This window comes from Seriola aureovittata, chromosome 9, assembly GCF_021018895.1.
Source record: "Seriola aureovittata isolate HTS-2021-v1 ecotype China chromosome 9, ASM2101889v1, whole genome shotgun sequence".
NCBI classification, from domain to species: domain Eukaryota; kingdom Metazoa; phylum Chordata; class Actinopteri; order Carangiformes; family Carangidae; genus Seriola; species Seriola aureovittata.
Window position 1 is genome coordinate 2,448,973 of NC_079372.1, and position 12,303 is coordinate 2,461,275.

General features: G+C 37.4%; 1 protein-coding gene across 2 annotated transcripts; it reads left to right on the forward strand.

Annotated features, from left to right (window-relative positions):
• Positions 1–1,151: 1,151 nt before the first annotated feature.
• si:ch211-112c15.8 (tumor necrosis factor receptor superfamily member 1A) lies at positions 1,152–12,137 on the forward strand. 2 transcript variants are annotated; one of them, XM_056383927.1, is made up of 10 exons: positions 1,152–1,346; positions 2,694–2,790; positions 2,898–3,023; positions 3,296–3,427; positions 3,916–3,955; positions 5,266–5,414; positions 5,658–5,819; positions 6,280–6,317; positions 6,472–6,580; positions 10,272–12,137. In XM_056383927.1, the coding sequence occupies exons 1-10, from the start codon at positions 1,332–1,334 to the stop codon at positions 10,640–10,642; spliced, it is 1,239 nt and encodes a 412-aa protein (XP_056239902.1). In that variant the 5' UTR covers positions 1,152–1,331; the 3' UTR covers positions 10,643–12,137. The 2 variants fall into 2 exon arrangements, with proteins under 2 accessions (XP_056239902.1, XP_056239903.1); XM_056383928.1 differs by having other exon boundaries at positions 2,694–2,744.
• Positions 12,138–12,303: the final 166 nt, after the last annotated feature.

Below are 12,303 nucleotides of genomic sequence, written 5' to 3' on the forward strand. Positions count from 1 at the left end.
TATTTCAATAAGCATATTTCACTGTAAAGTGGGAGTATTAGAATGTGTAATTACGACTTGATTATTCATTATTGATTTACATGTTGTCATTGAAACAATGTTGAAATCATAGTTGTGAGTAGCTTGGACATCAAAAAATATTTTCTTTTCAACCACATTTAGGCCAATTTTAGCTTTGATGCCTTTTGATCTCCAACCAAATCGGCTCTTACTACATCTTATTGAAGAAAGTTTTACCTTTGTTAAAATAATTTCTTTTGCTCCCTGTCATTAGTATGGTACATCTCGTCAGTATCCCATACCATGTCAGCAGTGTCAGAATCTACTTCTACTTCTCAGGTCTTGACATAATTCCAACCTTCAGCACAATCTGAGTTTCAAAAGAGGATTTTTGTATCAAGATCATGTGATTTTACTCTGGAAAAGAAAATCAAGTTGATTGAAACTGATTTCAGTCAACTTTTTGTGGGAAACCGATAAAACAATTAGCCCCAATCACAAATTCTAGTTGAGAGTTTAGATATCCATTGGAGACTAAGTGATTCATACTCAGTAAATGATTCATTCAGCCCGTTGTTACACATATTATTTAGATATCAGTGATTATCTCGATTGGTTACGTATAAGTTATCACACACACTGCAGTTTTTGAAGCATGTCCACTAATTGTGTGTTCAAAGGCTGTCTGTAGACTTTCATGTTTGATTTGATATATTTTTATAATCAATATTCATCCCACTAATCAGGGATTGAGTTTACTGCATTTGATCGATCCTCACTCTGGTACCTCTCTTATTTATATTTGTAGCTTTGGTTTCAGTCTTTCTTATGAGGAGATGCACTGAAGCCACTAATGCGCCCAATATATCCAAAGAGTGCCTGCGTTCCCTTCACACACACACACACACACACACATCGCCACCACCTACATCAAACTGCTGTGTCTGGCTCATGAGTGGTTTCCGTGTATGTCACCAGTCATTATCATCACAGAGGTTTGGTCAAAGTATAGGAAACAATCAGAGGGAGGAAGTCTGACGTTGCCATCAATCTTCACGTCACAGTGTGGGAGGATTTTTGTGGAAGGGTGGGGGACGGGGCGGTGATCTCACTGTTGTTCCTGTTTCTGGCACCATTTCTCTGAAGGCTCCAAAGAACTGACAACTCTGAACCACAAACACACACACACAAACAGTTATTTGACTCAGCTTCAGAGGAAATCTACAGGAGACATAACGTCAGAATGCCTCATCCTGTTGGTGAATTTAGTGCTATCCTCTCCTGGTGATAACTGCAGATTGTTTGACTTACTCGCTGTCTCCTCTTCCAACATGGACTTTGTCTTGGTAAGTAATCCAGTGCAGTTGTTTTGATTGAACCATCTGCATGCTCTATTTCACTATTTCAAGTTTCTCTAAGTGAATTTTAGATCATCGTCAGTCATTGATACAGGAAATGTTGTCACAGTGCTGCTGTTACCACCGAAGAGACCAAATACATCACAAAATGTTTCATTATTTGCTAGATAAGGACGATTAAAACTTCTCCTTTCCTGGGCAACTGTGAATCACATTAGTGACTTCCCCTGTGACTTCAGGGGTAGATGTGCAAATTGAGTTGAGTGCTGTCAGAGAGATGTACACTACATACAGTATGTTCTGTATAGTCTCACTGTGGTGGTATTAGGTGAACATGTTGCTTCTCATCAGTTGCTGCAAAACATCAAGGTTGAAGTTTTGATCACAGGAGACATTAAGTCATGAGTGGTGTTGATGACTAATTTATCAACTAAGCATTTCAACTCTGTATAAAGCTAAAAAAAAATATCTACATACATTTGGAATAAAAGACTGTAAAAAGGCAGAGGAAGTATGGAGGCTTGGCTTTGCCAAATAATCCATAATCTGGTGTTTTAAATCCAGGAGAATCTCCTCCATGGGCAAACAGCCCTGCCCCTCTGCCTCCGAGCAAACACCTTTTTACAAATACCCCTGTTGTCTGTGGGGCTCTTATGATATGGGGCCAGTTTAGGATTCATTTAAATTGTGAACAGTCCTTTTTTGTAATTCTCTTGTCCCCTGCTTCCCTCGTTGACTCAGCGTTACAAGTGTGAGTTAGAAAAGGTGTGACCTAGAAGGTTTTTAACGCTAGCACAAACATAGCCTACATCTCTTCTTCTTCTCTTTGGAAATTGAACCACTAGAGAAGTGTGAGTTGCAAGATGCAAGTTTGATCTGGGCAGGCACAGCTATATGATTGGATGGAGGTTTTTGACCCCCTTTCAAATATATGTGGCACTGTATTCATCCCTCTGATGGTCACATTCAGGGCGGTCCTGGAGAAGTTCAAACTGTGGCCTTATTTTTACTGCCTGCTTGATCCTCCTCATATGGAGGAAAAAAAAAACTCATACAGCTAAATTGTACAATACATCTCGGCTAGAAGGTTTTATAAGATCTGGCAAACAGTCAGGTGTTCATTCAATTTAGAATCTGGAAATTAAAAAAAAAAAAAGATTGATTATACTTGATAATGAAAGTATATGAAAATTAAGAAGCAAAAAATTCCTGAGTAGTGACTTGATTAGTTACTGTCTTTCTTTATGGCAGCTGTAGTGTCAAAGTGTCATGCCAGTTGTAAGCGTCTTCCTTTCCACACTACCTCAGATCATCAAACCTCGTCTTGTGTTCCAGGTTTACCCACTGATACTTGCCTTCTTTTCCGGTGGACACAGTTACACTAAGGTGACAGAACAAACCAGTAATTCATGTTATAAATCTTGCCCAGCTGGTAAGTTAGAGGAAGGAACTGTATAAATTGGCCTTGTGTTGTACAATTATAGTGAAAGTATTGCATGTTGACTATTTCCCTTTCTCCTTGTCTCCACTGTTTTCTAGGATATCATAAAACTGGTAACTGTGATAACCAAGATGGAAAATACAAATGTAAAGAATGTGAGAATAACACATTCATAGATATGGAAAACAAAATAGAGAAATGCTTCAGGTGTGACGTATGTAATCGTAAGTATCCTGTTCAAATTCCATTACTTGGGTTGAGTGATAGATACAGATATTGTGTACAAAAAAGTGATGTTAACATCAGGTTAATATCAAGTTGAATGGGACCTCATTCTGTCCTTGAACAGGGTTGCTAGAATTAAGAGAATGAACAGACTGAAGCAATATGAAAATTTATGAAAATAACCCTTTAGTCATACTTTCCCAGCTTTCCCTTACAGCCTTACTGTGTGTAAATGCTCTGACAGAAGCACTGTATTTTGATTTTTACACAGGTAATGAGGTAATAATAAAGCCCTGCTCCATCACTAGTAATACGAAATGTGATTGTATACCAGGATACTACAATGCACACCGTGGCCAATCGTCAAGGTTCTGCATGAAATGCCCATGCCAAAATTGTCAAGGTAGGTGGACTCATAGGGAGTGAATGTGTTCGATTGGTATTCACAGCTGACATATCAATTCATATACTGGGTTATTTAATTTAATATAAATACTCAATAAAATTCCTCCCAATTTTGCTCATCTCCATCAGCACCCTGCTGTTAAACTACTGTCAGTGTACTGTTAAATAAACTATACTAACCTTACACTTTTCATTCAGTTTACCTTTGCATATTACGGTTGATTTAATTTTTTGCACTTTTTCCCATACTGTGAATCTACCTTATACATTACTTCTGACTTTTTTCTGCTATTCACTTACTCTGGATTTATTATTATTTTACTATTCTATCATAGTTTTATAGTAGTTCTTACTTATTTACTTCCTCTTTCGTAACTGAGTGTTGAGTAATTGTAACTGATCTCTGTGGAGATTTTCTTTCCGATTCAGATTCAGAAGGGAGCCATATAGAGTTCTCATCAATGTTCATATTCATATTTTTTTCAGATAGTGGGGACTCTAAAAAGAAGTGCCAGCCCTGCCAAAGGTGGGAGGTCTTACAATATGATAGATGAAAACCAATGTTGTTTTTATTTTATTTTATTTGCTGTGACAGAGAGTGAGTGGGGGAGGGTCTTTTCCTCAATGTATTAAATGTGGCACTTTTCAGTTACAGTGCATTTTTGACATTCATTTTTTTGTTTTTTCTATTTCTGTGGAGAAGGCTCTTTTCAATTAAGAGCTTGACTTTAATTATGCAGATTACAACCAGAGCAATGAGTGTGTTTGTGTAATGCCTTCTCTGAGATGTTTACTTGACTAAGTCTGAAGGAAACCTCTGTGAGGTTGAAACTAACCCTAAAAAATTATAATCTATTGGTCAATTGACAAAAAATAGTAATTAATCTTCAGTAATCACTTGTGTAAGGAGTTTAAGACTCTCCAAATGTTAAGATTTTTCTTCTTTCATGTATAAAATTCTTTCTGTTTTTGACTGTTGGGTGCACAAACAAGAAATTTGAAGACATTTTCATACACATAATAAACCTCTTTTTTAGTATTGATCTAAAAAGATCAACACAAGCATGATATGAGTCAAGGTCAGGGCACATTTGACTTGTTATTTGAGGGAAGGAAATCTCTGTGGTTTTGCTGAGGCCCTGCACCAACTGTGCCGAACAGTTTGGCTGTGGATTGTAAACGTCTCAACACAAAGGCAGTTTTGTTAGAACTGTTAGTGTAGTAGTACTAATAAAATATTGTAACTGTATCCATATGAACAATGAACCAGTTTTTACTTGGTTTAACCACTTCCTCTATTCATACCGGCTGCTGAATCCTCTCTAATGGGATTTCAATGTAAGCAATGGAGTCGTCTTTCTGTGTACTCAGAAGTTTATCTGAAGCTAATGTGGGGCTTCAGCCATCCAAGTTAGGCAAATCAAATCAGAGGTGTAGTTGTTTCAGTACGAACATCACTCTGTATTATTATAGTATCCTATAGGCAGACACTGTCCAGGCAAACACAGTGAGGGAATTTTATACTAAAAAGACTGTAACTTTTGAAGGTATCAATCTAGACAAACTCAGAATGCTGAAACCTAATTAGCTTCAACAACAATCAACTTGGGAATGTGTTTTTACACAAGACAAGGACTGCGTATTTTGTCCCCCATCACATTAGAAGAGGATCTTTTAATGGCCAATATGCACAAGAGGAATGATTACAAAAACTGTTTCAGTGTTCATATGGTCAGGTGACTATTGTTTTAAGACTTTAAAAGTTGTACATAACATTTAATAATGAATATGTTGTGCGATTCCACTGTTGTCTACATTAGTCTCTCCTTTTTTCAGGACGGAGTGTCTGAGTAACTCGGACTGCAAGAGGAAATGTACACCAACTACAGTTTCACCTGCAACACCTACAACTACATCAACTACACATGTGACCACTCGTTCAAACAATGCATCGGATATTGTTGTGATTACACTTCCACCTAACAGTTAGTTTCAACTATTTACTCTACTTTAACAAGTGAAGCGACAGAAAAACTCACTGGACTCATTGGCTCACACTTGCTGTGGTTATTTCAGTAAGATTTGCAGAGCCAGATTGTTTCACCTTTTTGAGTGGTTATCTGGAGGACCATTCATATTTTCATCATCACATGTTTTCTGACAGAAATTCCTGTATATCAGAATTTGATGAGTTGTGGACTTACGTCAGTGTTTCTTTGGGTCCGCAGCATCGAACCATTGGCTCTGGACGTTTCTTGTGGTGGTTATGGTGATATTTGTGGTGCTCTTTTGGTTCGTGCTGCTCTTCATCTGGACACAGCGAAACAGCTGTCCCTACTGGAGCACAAATAAAGGCGTGAAGCCACATGCCAAGGACCCCAAACTCAAAGGTAACCAGTGTAAATAAGTACATTTACTCAAGTACTGTGCTTAGGTAGAATTTTGATGTACTCTTACTTTACTTTTATAGTATGCAACTTGCACCTCATTTCAGAGGCACTTTTTACTCTATTACATTCATATGAAAAATTAAGTTAAAAGTTACTTTAGAGATTAATATTTTAAATTAAACATATGATTAGCTTACTAACTAACTAACTAACTAACTAACTTTAACTTCATAAAAAATACTAGATGTGTTTTTTTGACACACAGCACAGTGCTATAGATAAACTTGTATGATTCACAATTGTTTGCATCAAATGCGAGTTCAAGACATAATCTTTCCAGTATTAAACCAGAAAAATCAAAAAAAAAAAAAAAATGTGACAAAGTTTCTCAAGTTTCTTTTTCGACTGAATGTGTTCAAACAGGAAGCTTACTGATAATATCTGCTTTTCTCCTGAACAGAACATCGCAGTCATCAAGACAGCAGCCCGACCACGCTGGTTTGTGTTAACCTTCGTGCACTTTATGTCCTTTTGATAGAGATCTAGCTTGTAGCAGTACTGTAGGTGGACAGTCAGAGGGAAGAATTGCACTCATTACTTTCTAACATTTTAAAGAACACATTTACCTCCTCTTTTTCTTTGTCCTTTCAAGACAATTAACATATCTGAGGAAACTCCCATGGTGCATCTCAATTACAGTCCAGCCACACCACAACATCCAGCCGACATCAGTCCTATGCTGCCGAACGCTGTACACAAAGGTAAGATTCAGTTTTTGATCCCCAACCACAATACATTGCCCTGGTTCAACTTGCTGTTCAACACATGAGTTTGACAGCGTTTCTTTGCGACACTGGTACAGCTGGTGGGAGGATCATAAATGGAGACTTTAGATGTGATATTTATCTCAAACCGTCAGCATATCAACCAAAACCAGAGCTGTGATACAAAGTTAAAGATGTTCAGCTGAAGCTTGCATTGCACTTGAAGTAAATGAGATATGGCAAGTTCAAAGAGGGGATTGCATCTATTTTTTTTTTAATCAAATTTGCAAACTAACTTGCACTAGATATATGTGATGGTTGATAGCTGCACTATTTTGTTTTCCCTTTCACCCTTTATAATGGGCGATCAGAGGTCATCTCTCCTGCTAATACTACTGCCACAACTGCTTCTACATCTCATACTACTACTAACAACAATGTTGATCTAGTCATAGAGTAATAATAGAAAAGGAAAGCATGTATCAAAGGCAGCTCTGATGTGTTATGATCCACTCTCAATCAAATTCAAACCTATTAGACACTTTATGGTCCAAAAAGATGTGTTCTTAACGAAATTACAAATAGTGAAAGTCATGGTATGCATTCATAGAGTTCAAAAAGTTCATTAACAAATCGAGGAATGTGAGAATGAGTGGATACATTTGTTTTGGGAATAATTCACTTAAATGTATGAGGCCACATTTGACTAACATTGGGTCACTTGGGGATAAAAAACGTAAAAACAACATGAGCACAAAAACAAAATTCCACTGCATTTCTCATGAAATTATTTTTATTTATACATGAAATAGTGTTTTATGGAACAGTGTTTTTAGCTTTTATAGGTTCTCCCCTGAAACCATTCATTCTTCCTAATAATAGTTGTGATGTTTTGGCAACTGAATGAGAGAAGCTGAAGAATCTGTTTGTGAAAACATATTATAAACTCTTTACTCTCATGTTTAAATAAACTTCGCATCAATCTTTGTTTAAAGGGGCAATATATACGTTTAAAACATTGAAAAAATTACTAAGATTATCAACAAAATGTGAAGACATAACAGTTTTGATGTTATGTCAAATACGTCAGTTTATTGTGTTGCAGAGATATATACTGAATATCCTGTCTCGTAGTGTTGTTAGCTTACCGTGAAGGTGAGTGTTAAAACTTGGTTGTGATTGGCCAGTGAGCCCAGTCCTGGTACCTTGTTTCTTAAGACAGGGGTGGACACCCCAAGTTTCTGGTAATATACTGCCCCTTATTTGTTTGGAGTATGAATTGACAGTTGGTAAATTCTTTCACATAGCCCCTTTAAGAATAGGCCTACTTTCTAAAATCACCTGTACAGGATTTAGTGCCATGCTTAAGGATGCTTCAGTAGAGGGGGCCCATACAGAAATGTAATATATGACATGTATGTCCCTATATCAAGATTGATGTTGCCATAGATGTCACTTATATTACTAGCACATATATACATCCTCTGAAATATATGAAGATATACATTTATAACATATATGAATTACCCATAGTAAAATTTGTACATGTATATATATTAAAAAATGTGTTGCATGTTGCGACCATATATGTCAATGATTTTCATTTAATTTATGTATACAATTTTATTAAAACAGCATGAATATCAAAATCTATATGTTTATATATGTTTTTCTTATAAATTTCTTATTAATGTTAAATATGTCTCAGGCTTTTGGACCCTATTGTTTATAATATCAACATATGTATAGTATGTATATATACACAAACATACATATTTATGTGGGCTAGACATATATGTCAATATATGAAATCGTTCCAATTTCTAATAGGTTTCATATATAATTTTTACATATATGTTTTATCTTATATGTGCATATATTACATTTGTGTGAGGGGCTGCATGCATACACAAAGACTTGAGCTTGTATGATAGTCTGGTCGTCTGGTTAAAAGGTGACATCACGATTGCCAAATGTTTTGTGAAGAAAATTGGTAGAAAAATGCCATGGTTATGCTTAGCCTCCTTTACTTGCCGGTGATCAGATGCTGTGGTGTTTTCACACTCAGAGCAGCAGCCTTTTCATCTTTGCTTGTTCAGCACATTATTTATCTCTGATCAGCCCTGTGGACCACAGAGTGGAGGTGGAAACTGAGAAACAGATCACCCTCACTTTTCACATCATTCAGCAATTTGACATTTGGGGAAATGACAAATCAGATAGAGAGTGCATGTCACTTTTGACTGTGAATAATTTTTCCTCGTACATCATGTTTTTAGCTCTTGTGAAATCAAAATCCACACCCATTCAGATGCTATTTATAGATTATGGAGTGTGAAAGGCTGATAAAACCACATACATTTTTCCACTGCTTTTTTTTTTTTTTTTACCTTTTATTTGCTTATTTTCTCAGAATCCATAAGACTTGGTTAGTTTCCTACATTTAAAACAGATTCACTCAAGATATCACGGCTTGAACTCGTTACTGCCTGGTAAAACACCCTTTGTTGCCAGCCAAACTTCACTTAAAAAACATCCGTCATTACAGCTTTTAGGATGACCTTCAATACAACATTTCTGTCATTAGTGATCATGTTGCTGTGTCTGTGGTTGAACTGAAAACCCCCTTCTGGTTGTTGTGCTGTTGGTTTTGTGCATTTTTGTTGTATTGTGGTGAGGATTATGCTTTTAGTTCCTTTCATAAGTTGGGGATGGTGGATGTTTTACAGTATGTTTTTTATGCAGAGTGAGAAACATTTTCCAAATACCACATGTACAAAAAGGCAGTTAAGAATCTTGAATCTTTCCACATGTAGCAGGGCAGCAGCTGTTTTTCCCCTGCATGATTCAGTGTTCCTTGTCCTGTTTAAAAATCCCCACCAAAAAAATCATTGGAGGATAAGGCTGTGAATCTCCTACTGGCCTATTGTCCTTAGAGGTGCTTTATAACAGCTGTTTACCTACCAGTCGAGAGGAAACATGAAACTGGCATTACATCCTTTACTAGCCAAGAGCTGTCTCCAGCATTGGAAAGAAACACCAATGTTAACTCTTGTTTTGCTTCTATTTCTATCACTTATTATCTTCTACTGAAGTTAGAATGGTAACCAGCTAGCCTCATAAAGCTGTTTTGTGATAGTGAGTCACTGTAGCATCCAGTAAGGGCTCATTTCAGCATGATAGGATGATGAAGTGGTGCTGCCCAGATGCCATATTCTAACCTCTTGTCGTTAATGCAATGATGGCTGAAGCTCTTGGCAGGCAATCACATTCAGCGGCAGAAAAAACTTACATATAGCACCTTTAATGTCAACCAACCCCATGGAAGAGCCAAAATCCACAATTTGGTAGTATTCCACAATCTTAAAAAAAACAGCTCACAAATATATACTTTCATTTCTGAAAAAAACGTGGTCGGCTGAAATGCCTCTGCACAGTTTCTGGAGCTTACTGACCTCTAGTTTATCTTGAGAAACAAACCAAAAGACATAATATTCTGCAGGACAGAGCTGTGCATTGAATCACAAAAGGGGAAACTTGAGACATTACAAAGCACAAAAAAATGTATCTAAATTAAACAGTAGCACATTGGACAGATAACACACCTGCAGCTAACCATATCCCCCAGCAGAGTCTTTGTTTTTGCATGGTCAGTGTCCTCTGATCGTCTGTGAATCTCTCCTTCCAGTTGCCAAACAAGATGAGCAATCAGAGCATTGGCCGGCCATTGTCCTCTATGCGATTATCAAGGAGGTGCCCTTGCGTAGATGGAAGGAGTTCTTGCGTCTGCTCTCAGTGGCTGATCAGCAGTTGGAGCGGGTGGAGCTGGAAGCTGGTTTGGGACTGGGCTCCATAGAGAGGCAGTACCAGATGCTGAGGCTGTGGAGCCAGTGCTCCTCTGCGAGTTTGGATGATGTCTTCTCGGCCTTGCACTACATGGATTTATCTGGCTGTGCCCAGCTGCTGCAGGAGAGCCTGGAGAAGCTGCAGTGGAGGCCTCAGGAGAAGCAAGGTTTCACAGCCTGCAGAGATTTCAGTGCGTCAACGCAGAACACCTGAGGCTGCACTGGGAGGCATAAATATCATGCTATTAGACAATGCAAGACATCAGTGCCTCAAGCCTGGACACCAGTGCATAAGACTAGAAACTTCAAGTTCCTTGAAAGGACATTACTAACTGTAGCTACTACATGGTACAAGCACAGAAAACTGAAATGTAATGAAAGTTCCATATTGAGTAATTTAAATGTACTGTATATTACAATCTAACTAAGAGTTAAATGGCATTATGGAGCACTGTGAAGATCCTGAGAGGTCCAACTGCAATTGGAGTATTTCCTCTTTTCCCACGGATAACATCAGATAAGTGTTAAATATGTTTTCCCTCATAGAATAAAACACAACTCTTTATTGAATTGAGATTCATTTTACATGCAGATTGACACTTAAAATGTAGTATGTATATAAAAATAATGTATTTGTTGCAGTGCAGTCAACTGCAGAACTGGAGCTTGGATCATCAAATAGCTTCCTCAAAGGCATGTGACAACAACAGTAGCATTTTGAAGAAAGGCATTGTGCCTATGAATAATCAGGCAGGACTCTAGTAATCTATAGGTAGAGGAAATGAATGAGATATATATGAGCTATACTGTCAAAACTACTAATACTGTCAGACACCACTTAACCTTCAGCTTCTTGTGTGGCATCTCTTAAAGGCCAAGAGTGGATGGCTGTGATTTTAGAGTATACCGCTTGAATGTTAATATATGTAACTCTGTAACTGTATATGAAAGATTACCAGGGTCCTGAAAATGAAGAAAAACGTCCTTGTTTGAATTGTGCTAGTGACATTATTTTTACCTCTAGAAATGGTGCTCTTTTTTTTATATTTTTTAACTAGTCAAAGCGAGGACTATTGTTAAGTTTGAGTATTTAAGCGTGTGAACATTTCAGTGAACGTCTATGATGTTTAAGCAGCACTGCTACAGATTATTATTATATACAGATTAACGTCTCCTTCATCTCATTTGACATGAAGGTCTGGCATAACAACTCAGCCACTGATTCTTGTTCTGCAGAAAACTGACATTTTCTTTTCAAAATCTTTTCAGTTTCCTGCAAATAAATGCTGACAAGGTGCCATAGGCAGGGTTTTTCCTCACCACATATATTCCATCCAAATTGATGGTTTCCTCCTGTGATGTTATTGTATCTCACTCTGAGAATCTTTGTGTCAGTTCAGTTACTGACAGTAAAGAAGTTGGACTTTCCAGTAATGGAGTTTATTAATGAATGTTTTAATATGAATCTAGGTCAGCGGTTTTTGGCTTTAGGCTTTGAGGCATATGTGTGTGTATATATTTTACAATTATTTTTCATTTTCTGAAACTACTTATGGATGCTTGAGTATTTTGTTACTAAACTGCCAGGTTTGAGTTTTATCCTCACAGGAGTCATCTATGGCACAAATGTATGGTAACCTGGAACTGTATGAGCCTGAGTCAAAGTATCATTGTACAGTATGTCATGAATAAAATTCTTGGCCACAAGATGGGAGTGTTGGCTGAGTGTTTGAACAGCTGCAGCTGGTGTGCAGTTTTTGAGCGCAGGACCCCATACAAAGAAAATGTAGGCAGGGTGCTTGAGGAGCTTTTATTCTTGAGGAGGATTAGACCAATCTCATGAATTGCAAATTCTTCTTCAGCACAAAGAACAGC